General features: G+C 45.6%; 1 protein-coding gene across 1 annotated transcript in view; it reads left to right on the top strand.

Annotated features, from left to right (window-relative positions):
• The window catches only part of CEP72 (centrosomal protein 72), a 38,380-nt gene that overhangs the window by 1,409 nt on the left and 23,071 nt on the right, over positions 1-13,900 (top strand). Inside the window, 4 exon segments of the mRNA XM_032626585.1 lie at positions 3,116-3,149; positions 3,151-3,238; positions 3,771-3,963; positions 6,609-6,729. Of these exon segments, the coding sequence (XP_032482476.1) occupies positions 3,116-3,149; positions 3,151-3,238; positions 3,771-3,963; positions 6,609-6,729 (436 nt within the window).

The raw sequence follows: 13,900 nt of genomic DNA, 5'->3' as shown, positions 1-13,900 counted from the left end.
TTGGTATTTTTTTCTTTTTGTTACTGATTCTGGTGTGATTCCATTATGGTCAGAAAACATACTCTGTATGATCTTAATTGTTTTAAATTTGAAGTTTGTTTTATGGCCCAAGATCTGGTCTATAATGTTCCAAGTGCACTTGGAAAGAATGTGTACTCTGGCATTGACTGGAGTGTTATATAAATGTCAATTTGATCTTGTTGACCTGTGACGTTGTTCAATTCTTTTGTATCCTTGCTGATTTTCTGTCTAGTGATTCTTTTAATTACCAGAAGAGGGGTATTGAGACCCCTGACTCTAATTGTGGATGTATCTATTTCTCTTTTGACTTAAAGATCCTAAATATGTATGCACCAAAGCTGTGCTATTTGGTGCATACATATTTAGAATTTTTATGTCTTCTTGTTGGGGTGACCCTTGTAGCATATGTAGTATTATTCCTCCTTATCCCTGATAATTTTCTACAGTGAGATATCCACTTTATCTGATATTAGTGTAGCCACTCCAGCTTTCTTTGGTTTGGTGTTTGCAGGGTATGTCTTTACCCATCTATGTGCTATTTCACCTCTAAACCTACCTATATCATAATATTTGAAATGAGTTTCTTGTAGACAGTGTATACTGTATATCATTTTTAAGCTACAGTGCCAATCCCTATCTTTCATAGTGTATTTAGACCATTTACATTTAATGCGTTAATACAGCAGAGCTTAAGTGAGCCATTTATTTTTTTTTCTGTTTGTTCCCTTTGTTTTTTCTTCTTTTGTTTCCAATTTCCTGCCTTCCTGTGGTTTACTTGAGTATTTTTAGTATTCCATTTTGATTTACCTATTATATTTCTGAGCATATCTCTTTGTATAGCTTTTTTAGTGGTTGCTCTACAAATTACAGTATACAGTATGTGATTTAGCACAGTCTACTTGTGTGAACGGTTTATCACGTCAGGTGAATATAGAAATTTTACCACCATTTAGGTTTCATTATCTTCCCACTTTATAATTTAGTTGTCTAGACATTTCCCCTGCATACCTGAGAACCACAGTAATGATATGACTTTTTCTTTTTATAGTCATCCAACAGTTTAAATAGCTTAGGAGGAAACACTGACCCACATGTTTACCTGTTTCATTATTCTTTCTTCATTCCTGATGTCCCAGGTTTCCTTCTTTTATCTTTCCTTAATGTTTGAAGATCTTTCTTTAGCAGTTATCTTAGGGAGGTGTGCTGGTGACAGATTCTCTTAGTGTTTCTTCATTTGAGAATATCTATATTTCACCTTTAGTCCTGAAGGCTGTTTTTGGTGGATATAGATTTCTGAGTTTAAAGTTCTTTTCTTTCAGCAATGGAAAAATGTGAGAGCACTTCCTTTGTTTCAGCACCATGGTTTCTGAGGAGTAACTCCCTGCCATGGGAGTTGTTTCTCCTTCTGGGTAATGCCTCTCTCTCTGGTTGCTCTCAAGATTCTTTCATTGTCTTTAGTGTTCAGAAGTTTGATTCTGATGTGTCAGTTTTTGCCTTTATTCTGTTTGGGGTTTTCTCAACTTCTTGAATGTGTAGGTTTATGTGTTTTGCCACATTTGGGAAGTTTTCAGCCATTATTTCTTTAACTTAAAATTTTTTATTTTTAGCCATACTGTTTTTCTTTTCTTCTTGAAACTCTGACTGGATCTCCACTGGAACCCCAATGACATGAATGTTAGATTGCTTTTTCTTCTTCCACAGGCCCCTGAGGCTCTGTTCATTTTTTTTTAAGTCTGTTTTCTTTCTGGTGGTCAGATAGGACAATTTTGTTCAGTTTATCTTTGCATTTTATCTCTTTGAATTTTTTCCTCTGTCATCTCCATTCTGTTATTGAGCTGCTCCCATGGTTTTCTGTTTGTTTCTTTCAGTTATTATATTTTTCATTTCTGAAATTTGTTTGTTTCTTCTTTACATCTTCTGTTTCTTTGCCAAGAACCGCTATTTTCTTCATTCATGTTCATAATTGCTCATTGAAGTATTTGTATATCAGTTGCTTTAAAATCCTTGTTAGATAATTCTAATTTCTGTCATCTCATTATTGGTATCCATTGATTGTTTTCTCTCATTCAGATTGAGATTTTCCTAGTTCTTGATCATTTTTGATTGGTCATTTTGATTGGGACTCTGCTTCCTATTTAAATCTTGTTACTCAGTACTGGCACTGCCTGGGTGCTGCCTTGTTGCTGAGGTGGTGGCCAGGCCCCTGTCACACACGTAGCATCTGCAGATGCCTCGTTACAGCCAGTCCAGGGCAGTAGTCATGTCCACTCACACTGTCCTGGTGCTGGCCACCGTGCGAGGCCAGGTATACGAGGTACATTTTGTTTTTTTCTTGGCGTTGGGCTGGAGTGGGGCTCAGGTTGTCAGGAGTCTGTCCTTCAAGGCCACCCCTCCTGGTCCTTTGACCACGGACAGCAGGCTTACCCGTATCTTTTGGTAGGTGTCCATGGGTGTTTCTGGGTGGCCAGCTTCTCTTGCACTCAGATCGGGATGTACAGGAGACAGAACAAAACCAACCCTCAGTGCTTGACCATTTTCTTCAGGTCCCTAGACAGTCCCCACGCTTCAGAGTCGCCACGCTTCAGAGTTGCTTCCCGTGTTCTTGTCCAGGGTTTTTAGGTCTAATAAATGGGGAGGAATAGGGTGAAATATGTCTCCTCTGTCTTGTCTGGAACTGGAAGCCCAAAAACCAGTTTCATATGTAATCAAGATGTGTTTTAAAACAAAAGTTGCTGGGAAGATACTGTTGTATCCAGACACAGTGTCTTTTTCATTACAGAAGCTTACTTTTGTAGTGATGTTTGTCTAACGGCTGCTTACTGGGTGTGCCACGTAGAGGTGTTCGGTGCACCGCGTGTGCAGCTGGCCCTCACCTGTAACGGCACGGGTGGTCAGGTCAGCTGCCGAGTGGGTTTCAGATTGCGATCCCTGCACAGAGGCCCACAGGCAGTGGGGCTGAGCAGTCAGGTGTGGAAGTGGGAACCCCCTTAGGAGGGTTTCCTGGTGAGAGGGTTTTGGAGGGAGAATAAATTATTGCAGTAATTTATTTTCAATAAAATAATAAAGTTAAAATCTCTTAATTTTCTATTCTTAGCTGAACTTCGGTCATTATCTATTCCCGGAACTTACCAAGATTACTCACCTAGGAAATTCTTTGATGAATTTAACAGGTCTAAAATCTCGAGATCTCTCACGAAACTCCTTGGTTAGTCTAGAGGTAAGTTTTAGGTTTGTTTCTAGAAAGAAAATGTATTGCTGTCCATAGCAGTGGGTAGTACCTTTATGGTAAATACGGCAGTCTGCCTATGACTATGCTTCTGGTACTTGTAAGCCATACACTTCACAGGGAGCGTCAGTCTGGTGCTGATTTTCCTGTGTTCGCTGTGAGCTGGACTTCTTATGCATCACATTATGTCTTGGAGCTACTTTAACGAGAAGTCATAGCTCTCTGATGAAGATGGTTGTATCTGTAAAGGAAATAAGATCAGGCCCGAAAGACGAATGTGTGCACGCCAGTCACCCTTCGTCCTTTGTCAGCTGTCGTTCTCGTCATCCACGCAGCAGGCGTCGGCTGTCCTCTCCCCGCGGTCGGCACGCGCGGCCGGCTCACCGTGGGGGCGCAGGACTCCCAGCTGAGCATACCTACCCCCCTTGCTCTCCCGGTGACGGTGCGTGTGCGTTTCGGGCGCGTCTGTGAGGTCGGGGGTTGGTTCGTGTTCATGGCTGGCTGGCCGTGTTTGTCCTGGCAGGGCATGGAGTACCTGGCGGCGCTGGAGCGTCTCAGCGTCTACCGCATCCGCATCTCCTCGCTGGCGGAGGTCTTCCGGCTCCACTGCTTAACTGAGCTCGCGGAAGTGCACTTCCGGCTGCACCCTGTGGTGGAGAGCGAGTCTGACTACCGCCTCTTCGTGGTGCGCATGCACCCGCGGCTGCGGCAGCTGCGTAGGCCGGCCGCACTCTGGGCCTCGCTTGGTGCTGCCCGATGGGTGTCTCGTGTTCTTGGGGTGACGGCGCTGTTGACCCTTCTGGAAAGGGAAGCTGATTTCCTCCTCTCACAGGAGAGCTGCCTGGAAGGTGGCAGGGAGCCCCTTCCTTGCGGCCACAGATGGCTGCTGGGCCACGGGCACAGGCGTGGGCTGGCTCTGCTTTCTAGCTGTTCCTGGTGCCCTGTTTCCTGGCCCGGTCTCCTGGGCATCGTCTCAGGCTCAGCTGGACACCTGGGTTCAACCTGATTTTACGTCCACCTGGGAGGACACGGGCGAGAAGATCATGGTGCCACGCCCTCCCCAGGTGACAGGCACGAGAGTGTGAGGTCCTGTTGGCAGGTGCAGTCACCACCTTGGCTCAGTGGCCCGTAGCCTTAAAAGAGCCGGATCTCTCAGGCTCGCAGGCTGAGCGACCAGGGTGCCCGCCAGCCATGCCCAGTCAGGAGGGTTGTGTTTGGGGAAGCCACAGCGTCTTCCCACCCACCGTCCCGGCTCTCAGGAGCCACTTTGCTGTGAGCAGTGTGGCCAGGGCACTGCTAATGCCCGCCCCCATGTCGCACTTCCCGGGGAGAGGGCGTGCTGGCCGTGGAAACCCTGGAGAAGGAGGGGCTTCGAGTCTCGGACCCGGGTCCTCCCGTGGGAAGTGCTGGTTAGCGGTGCAGCGGTGTCTGAGTGGAGGAGGGTGGTCCTTCTGTGCCCCCAGTGATCATGGCGTGTTCTCCGTCCTGAGGGCCCTTGACTGCCTGGGGAGGCTGGGGGGCTTTCGGGGCGTCTCCACCTCCCAGGGACTGAGCTACCCAAACCGAAATGAGACCAACATCATGGCAGCATCTGTCAGGTAAATGCTGGGCTCCACGGTGGGCAGACCATGGCTCTTGTCCTTTCGGGGTCTACCAGGGCCTGTAGACACCCCACCGGTGGCACCTCTCAGCCGCACACAGCTTGTCTCATGAACGCCCCCAGCTGCGCGCATGCGTTGGCTTACCTCCTGGACCCCGGTCCTGGCGGGCCGTGAGCTCTGGGGAGCCTGGCCGCACCCTTAGGCTGTGCCTGCCTGGGCCTAGGGGCACTGACCCTCAGAGGCATGCTGTTTAGTTTCAAACCTACTTAGAATTTCAACATTTAATGTTAATTTTTAGATATTTGGGAGGATTAAGTGCTTGCGTTCTAACTTTTATTTGACCGTTATGTATCCTGTAAACAATTGAATTTGACTCTTTTTCAGAAGCGTGACAGTCCTTATGGAAAGTTGTTGCGGTCTTCAGTCGTAAATCATTTGTTTCCGTTTGTGAGGAAAGTTGTCAATTCAGTCTAGACTGCTCGTATAGAGAAGGGGTCGTGAGAGCTTTCCCACACGTGAAAGGTGCTTTCAGACGTGAGGCGGGAGCATAACTGGGGCCAGTCAGTGCGGGAGTGGGGGACGCTCGGAAGGCCCTCTCTCCCAGCAGGGTGCCGCCAGAGTGCTCTGGGGCGCCCTGGGCCGGGGTCTGGGAGAGTGCCGCAGTGAGGAGAGCATGCGGTCTGGGGGACAAGGTGGGTTTGCATCTGATTTTAGTCATATTGAGTTTGAATTTAGAGTGGAACCGTCCAGAGAAGGATGCTCAGAGTAAGGGACGTGGAACTGACGCCGAAGCGAAGTTCAGGCTGGGCAAGTAGAGTCACGTGTTGTCGGCATGACGGCAGCGTCCAGGCCCTGAGACGGGAGGCCCCGGGCTGGCGTGTGGTGGATGGCGTCCCTGAGAGGACAGAGGGGCTTCCGGGGGCGTCCCACGTGCGGGTCGGGGCTGCTGTGCGGTGGCCACACCTGTGGAAGTGGGTACTGGGCACCTCCTCGTTTCCCCCGTTTCTCACCGAGCTGGTGCACCTCCCGGGGTGCTGTGGGCTCAGTGCTCCCTAGGAGCTCTGTGGCAGCCATCCCGAGGGCCGAGCTCTGGCGTTTGGGAGGGGAGCCCCCCTCGGGTGCTTCTGAGGAGGTGCAGTTGTGGACGAGTGGGGTCTTCTTGGGCCCAGGGCACACGCGGGGACAGTTTAAACTTGGCTCTGTCTCCTGTTCTGGTCCCAAGGATCTGAGGATGTAAACCCTGGGCGCCAACACATGGCCAGGGCGTCTTCTCTCCAGTGTGTTCAGGCTCCTCGCCCATGGACACTTGCTAGGGGTGTCAGTGTGGTTGGGAACCTCGCCCAGCACCCAGGATGTGCGTTAAGAGGAGATGAGAAGGACAAGCCTGCGTGAGAACTTGCGTGTGTGTTTCCTTTCCTGCCTCCGGGGCATCCGAGGTGCAAGCCTGGTGCGAGCTGCCGGCCCTCTGGGAATCAGTGCTCGGCATTGCTGGGAAACCAGATGTAGCCCCCGGAGCCCAGCCTTGCTTTCCTGGGTCTGCCCAGTGATCTGGGGGATGCCGTGGTGGGGTCAGCCCTAAGGGGAGGGAAGGTCCCCAGAACAAGGGATGGCAGTCCTGGTCACACGCCATGTGTGGCTGGCTGGGCAAGGGGGCACCTTTAGTCCTGAGGGGAGGCCGGCAGGCACACCGCGGGGTTTGGTTTTGGGCCCTGCCACCTGCCTCGTGGCCTGCTAGTTCCTCTGCGGCACCTCCACCCTAGATGACCGCCCTGTGAGGGAGAGTGAGCGGAGAGCATCCCGGCTGCATTTGGCTTCGGAGGAATCGTTGGACTCAAAGCACAGCTTCCCGGCCGTTTTCCGAGTCGAAAGGTATGAACAGGAGTGGTATTAACTAAAGTGCCGATTGCCCCCTAGAGGACAGACATCCCGGGGAGCGTGGGGAGAAACGCTGGATACCAGCTGGGGATCAAGGAGACTGCGGGACAGCCTCTCTTCCTGTCGTCCACGTTTTCTATATGGTATTTTTTAAAATATTTAAAATGTTTATTAAAGTGGTGGATGTAAAATATGTGGCACAAAAGACCTGCGGTGAGAGGCAGCAGTCCTTTCTCTCTACTCCTGGCCCGCTCCTCAGAGGCAGCCGCTTTCCCTTCTGTAACTGTTTCTGCTTCCAGGTTCTGTTTCAGTTACTTTCTGATCTCTAAACAACGCAGATCTTGGCTATTTCTGGATGTGAGCGCTTTGAGCAGATCTGACAGCTGCCGGAGCCTCCTCTCCCCACCCTGGCGGTGTTAGTGCTTGGCTCTGCTCCTTCCCACGTTCTCTTTCAGTGCTCTGTGACCAGGGCTCCCACTCTGCTTTGGCTGGGCTGTGGGAGCCTGTGCCCGGCTTCTCACCATCTCCCAGCTCCTGCCGTCTGCATCTTTATGTCTAACTTTAGATTGTCGGGGTGGGTAGTGTTTAAATGTGCTCTGAAAGCATACAGTCTTCATGTGTGTGGTGTTTACCTTGCTTGTGATGTACGAGGATTATATACTTCTTGTACACCATTTTGATTTGTTTGAGGCTTTTAATAGTTTTCTTTCTCTTGCATCGTATGCCTTAGCTCATCTGTAAATTTCTCTAATGTAGAGGTCGGCCGACTCTTTTTTGTAAAGGGCTGGGGAGAATATTTTCAGCTCTGTGGACCATATAATCTGTGCTTCAGTTTCTAAACCCTGCCTTTGTAGTATGAAAGCAGCTGTAGGCGATACATAAACTAATGATTGTGTTCCAATAAAACTTTATTTACAAACACAGGCAGTGGGTCAGATTTGACCTGTGGGCCATACTTTGCCAACTTCTGTTCTAGGATCAGTTTCAAATCTCTAGAATCTCCTCTTCCCTCAGATGCCTCCCTTGGAGCTCCCCTCCCCTCACTTCCCTATTTCAAATCAAACTAGTTGCTGGGTAGACAGCTGCACGTGGTACCCTGCGGAATGGTCTGTGTGTTGTGTACCCCAGATTCGTATGCTGAAATCCTAACCCCCAGCATGACGGGTTTAGGAGATAGGGCCCAAGAGAGGTGATTAGGTCCTAAAGGTGGAGCCCTCATGAATGGAATTGGTGTTCTCTTATGAAAGAGACCCCACAGAGCTTTCTAGCCCCGTCCACATTTGCGAGTTTTGTGAGTCACGTGGAGACAGTCCTCTGACTTTGGCCTCCTTTAATATTGAGTTGCCAGTTCTGGGTCTTTTTCCTTTCCGTATAAATTTTAGAATTAGTTTGTCAGTATCCACAAACTACCTTGCTGGGATTTTGATTGGGATTGCATTGAATTACAGATTGAGTTGGGAAGAAACTGACATCTTGACACTATTGAGTCTTATCCATGAACATGGAATATCTCTCCATTTATTCAGTTCTTCTTTGATTTCATTTATCAGAGGGTGGTGACTTTCCTGATATAGGTGTTGTACATATTTTGTTAAGATTTATACCTTAGCATGTTGTTCTTTTGAGGCTAGTTTAGGTTTTTTAATTTCAAATTCCAGTTGTTCATTGCTGGTATTTGACTTGTGTACAGCTGATGGTGACAAAGTACCACGAACAGGGTGGCTTAAAATAACAGAAACTTACTGTCTTACAGTTCTTAGGCTACAAGTCTGAAATCAAGGTGTTGGCAGGGTTGCTTCCTTCTGGAGGCTCTGGGAGAGAATCCATTCTATGACTCCAGCTCCTGGTACTTTGCTGGCAATAGTCGGTGTTCCTTGGCTTGTAGATGCCTCCCTCCAATCCTTTTATTCATATAGCTGTCTACTCTCTGTGACTTTTCACAGAACTCCGCATTGCGCTTGCCTGTCCTGTGTCCAAATTTCCCCTTTTTATAATGACACCAGTAGTATTGGTTAGGGCTCCCCATAATTTCCTCATTTTAACTCGATTACCTCTGTAAAGACCCTATTTCCAAATAAGGTCGCATCCTGAAGTATGGGGTGTTGGGACTTCGGCATCTCTTTTTTAGGGGACACAATGTGACCCATACATCTTGAATTTTACAATCTTGCTATAGTCACTTATTAGTTCCTGGAGTTTTTGTTTGTTTTTTGGTCGATTCTTTGAGATTTTCTACATAGATGGTTGGTATGTCATCTGTGAACAAAGATAGTTTTATATTTTCCTTCCCAATCTGTATACCTTTTATTTCCTTTTCTTGTCTTATTGTGTTAGCTTGGACTTTCGGTACAATGTTAAAAAGCAGTGGGTAGAGGGGACATCCTTGCCTTGTTCCTGATCTCAGCAGGATAGCAGCTGGTTTCTCACCACCAGGTGTGCTGTTAGCTGTGGGCTTTCATAGGTGTTCTTTATCAGGTCAAGGAGGTTCCCTTTGATTCCTAATTTACTGACCACTTTTATCATGAATGGGTATTAGATTTTGTCAAATGCTTTTTCTGCGTCTATTGATATGGTCATATAACTTTTCTTCTTGAGCCCGTTGATGTGATGGATTACACTGATGTTTTTCAAGTATTGAACCAGCTATGCATACCTGGAGTAAATCCCACTTGGCTGTGGTGTAGACTTCTTTTTATACATTGTTGGACTCAATTTGCTGATACTTTGTTGGGGATTTTTGCATCCGTGTTCATGAGAGATAACTGGTCTATAGTTTCCTTGTATTGTCTTTGCTGGTTCTGGTATTAAGATAATGCTGTCCTCATAGAATGAGTTAGGGTGTATTCCCTCTGTTTCTGCTTCTGTCTTATGGAAAAGATTGTAGAGTATTGGTATAATTTCTTCCTTAAATTCACCAATGAACCCATCTGGACCTGGTGCTTTAGGAGGCTATCAATTATTGATTCAAGTCTGTAATAAATACCAGTCTGTTCAGATTATCCATTTTTCCTGTTGTCGGTTTTGGTAGATTGTGTCTTTCCAGGAACCATTCCATTTCATCTAGGTTATCACATTTGTGGGCATAGAGTGTCAAAGTGTCCCTCTGTTATCTTCTTGTTGTCCACAGAACAGTTCCTGCTGTGCTCCTTCTTTTAATTCTGATATTAGTAATTTGCGTCATTTTTTCCTTAGGTAAAATGATGGTGGCATAGAGGTTTTTCCATTTTGTTGACCTTCTTAAAGAACTAGCTTTTGGATTGGTTGATTTTTTTTTTTTTTTCCCGTTTTCAGTTTCATTGATTTTTGCCCTAATTTTTATTATTTCTTTTCTTCCTCCTGCTTTGGATTTAATTTGTTATTTTCTTAGTTTCCTAAGCTAGAAGCTTAGATTATTGATTTCGGAGCTTACTTCATTCTAATATATACATTCAGTGTTACAAATTTCCTTCTACACATTGCTTTCACTGCATCCCACAAATTTTGATAAGATGTATTTTCTTTGTAATTTAGTTCAAAATATTTTTATTTTGAAATATTTTAGTTCAAAATACTTCTGAGATTTCTTTGACTCATGTTATTTGGAAATATGTTGTTTAATCTCCAAGTTTTTTGAGATATCCCAGTTATCTTTCTGTTATTTATTTTATTACTAGTTTAATTCCACTGTGTCCTGAGAACAAATATCATATGATTTATTTTCTTTTAAACATGTAAAAGTGTGTTTTAGGGCCCAGAATGACTCTATCTTGGTGAATGTTTCATGTGAGCTTGGGGGGAATGTGTATCCTGTTGTTTGGATGAGGTAGATGTCACTACATCCAGGTGATGGGTGGTGCTGAGTTCAGCTGTGTCCTTAGTGACTTTCCGACTGCTGGATCTACCCCTTTCTGAAGGAGAGGTGTTGAAGTGGATCCATCCCTTTCTCCTTAAGTTCTATCAGTTTTTGCACCATGTAGTCTGATGCTGTCTTGTTAGGCGCAGACATGTCAGGGGCTGTTATGTCTTCTTGGAGAACCGGCCAGTCGTCCTCACGTCATGCCCCTCTTTATCCCAGATCACTCTCCCTGCTCCGAAGTCAGCTCTGTCTGGAAGTAGTGTAGCTACTTCTGCTTTCTTTTGATTGGTGTCAGCATGGTCTGTTTTTCTCTATCCATTTACTTTTAATCTATGTGTCTTTATATTTAAAGCGGGTTTCTTTAGGTAACATGTGGTTGGGCCTTTTATTTTGATCCACGCTGACAATCTGCCTTTTACTTGGTACATTTAGACCATTGATGTTTAAAGTGGTATTGATACAGTTGGATTAATAGCTGCATGTTCGCTGTTTCTACTTATTGCCCTTGTTCCTGTTTTTGTCTTCTGATCGCTTCCTTCCTTTTGTGATTTTAAATGATCATTTTATGATTCCATTTTCTCTCCTTAGCATGTCAGTTATGTTTTCACTTTTAGTGGCTGCTCTGGATGCACAGGACAGGCAGACCTCGCTTTTCGTGCTTTGCTTTGTCGTGCTTTGCGGATATCGTGTTTTACAGGCTGCGGGTTGTGGCAACCCCGCGTCAGGCAAATCTGTTGGTGCTGTTCTTCCAGTGGTATTCGCTCACTTCACGTCTCTGTGTCGCATTTTGGTAATTCCTGCAATATTTCACGCTTTTCCATCTCTTTATACTGTGGTGCTCTGTGAGCAGTGATCTCTGATGTTGCTGGTATGACCTGCTGCAGGCCCAGATGATGGTGAGCATTTTTTAGCAATAAAACATTTTTAAATTAAGGCATGTACATTGTTTGTTAACATAATGCTCTTGCTCACTTAATAGACTACAGTACAGTGGAAACATAGCTTTTAGATGCACTGGGAAACCAAGAAAATGGTGTGGCTTGTTTTATTGCAATATTTGCTTTATTGTGGTGGTCTGGAGCTGAACCCTCAATATCTCCAAGGTCTGCCTATGTACATTTACAAGTACTCCAAGACCACTTTCAGACACTATACCACTTCACAGGTCGTGCAAGTACCTTATAATAACAAAATAGTCCTAATTCCTCCCTCCTGTCCCTTGTATCATTGCTGTCATTCATTTCATTTATACCCAAACTATAACCCTGCGTGTAATACCTGAACATAACGTATTGAGTACATTGTTGCTATTATCTCAAACAAACTGTTGCCTGTTAGATTGTAAGAAAAATAGAAGTTTTTATTCTGCCTTCACTTATTCCTTCTCTGATTTGAGTTTCTGACCTGTGTCATTCTCTCTCTCTCTAAAGAACTTCTTTTAATGTTTCTTACCAGGCAGGTCTACTGGCAACAGATTCCCTCAGTTTTTGTTTATCTGAGAAAGTCTTTATTTCTCCTTCACTTTTTTTTTTTTTTTTTTTTTTTTTTGCAGTACGCGGGCCTCTCACTGTTGTGGCCTCTCCCGTTGCGGAGCACAGGCTCCGGACGTGCAGGCTCAGCGGCCATGGCTCACGGTCCCAGCTGCTCCGCGGCATGTGGGATCTTCCCGGACCGGGGCACGAACCCGCGTCCCCTGCATCGGCAGGCGGACTCTCAAGCACTGTGCCACCAGGGAAGCCCTCTCCTTCACTTTTGAAGGATAATTTTGCAGGATACAGAAGTCTAGGTTGGTAGTTTTTTTGTCTCCATACTGAGTCTTTCACTCTATTTTTGCTTGCATGGTTTTCCCCTCTGGCCTATTTCAAGATTTTTTTCTTTGTCTTAGGTTTTCTCCAGTAGAATATATTCCTCGCTGTAATTTTTTTGGCATTTACTCTGCCACTGTTCTCTGAGCTTCCTGGTTCTGTGATTTGGTGTCTGACATTAATTTAAGGAAATTTTAAGTCATCTTCAAATATTTTTTTGGTTCCCCTCTCCTCCTTCTGGTATTCTCAGATGTGTATGTTACACCTTTTGTAGTTGTCCCACAATTCTTGGGTATTCTGTTCTGGTTTTTTTTTCAGTCTTCTTTAATCTTCGCTTTTCAGTTCTGGAGGTTTCTATTGATATATTCTCAAGTTGCGAGATCCTTTCCTCAGCCATGCCCAGTCTAGAGCTCATCAGAGGTGTTCTTTTCTGTTACAGTGTTTTTGACTCTAACGCTTCTGTTTGCTTCTTTCTTAGAATTTCCATCTCTTTGTTTACATTCCCATCCGTTCTTTCATGTTGTCTCTTTTTTCCATTAGATCTTTTAGCATTAGTTCTCATAGTTGTTTTAAATCAGGGTCTGATTTCATCCGGCATTTCTGCCATATCTGAGTCTAGCTCTAATGCTTGCCCTTTTTCAGTGTCGTTTTGGCTATTTGAAGTCCGTTGAGATTCCAGACTCATTTTAGGATGGGTTTTTCTGTTTCTGCAAAAAACGTCATTGGGATTTTGATAGGATTGCACTGATTGTGTAGATTGCTTTGGGTAGTATTGACATTTTAACAGTGTTAAGTCTTCCAATCAGTGAACGTGGGGTGTGTTTCCATTTATTTATCTCGTCTTTAATTTCTTTCAGCAGTGCTTTGCAGTTTACCTGTCCTTGATTATCTGAAGACTAAGCTGCCACAGAGTTTAGGTGATCTGGTGCAACGTCCTGTTATCCAGAGGTGACAGTGCATACCCAGAGAGGCTGCATGTGTCCACTGTCAGGTGTCTGTGGTCAGACCCCGAAGGAGAACCAAGTCCCCTCTTTCTGCAGGGATCTGGAACACCTTCAGTATGAGAAAATAAGGAATATCATTCATTGACCTCTCAAAGTATGATGAGGTGTCATAAAATCAATATTCATAGCGTGTGAATGAGTTCTATTTTGAAGAGTGATTTCTTAAGCTGCCTTTGTTGGAAATGAGGTATGTACCTCTGTATGGAGGGACGTCCTATTCTAAAACCTCACATTTCAGTTGGTAGGGAAATGTTTTCACTTAATGTGAAAATAGAAAGTCGGAACACCACATCCTTGAACTTGCTTTTTGTTGGTTTGTTTCTTGGCCGCGCTACGTGGCATGGGGGAATCTAGTTCCCTGACCAGGGATCGAACCCTCGCCCCTGCATTGGGAGCGGGGAGTCTTCGCCACTGATCCCCAGGGGAGTCCTCCTTGAACTTTCTTGATCGCACGTATGGCACTTTGTACGTGCTAGGGGATCCTAGCACAGGGGAGCTTCTTGGGACTTCTGTCCTTGAATGAATCCTGGTGT

Source organism: Phocoena sinus, chromosome 3, assembly GCF_008692025.1.
Source record: "Phocoena sinus isolate mPhoSin1 chromosome 3, mPhoSin1.pri, whole genome shotgun sequence".
Lineage (NCBI taxonomy): Eukaryota > Metazoa > Chordata > Mammalia > Artiodactyla > Phocoenidae > Phocoena > Phocoena sinus.
Note: the sequence above shows the minus strand (reverse complement) of the source record. Positions and strands in the feature narration are given on the sequence as shown.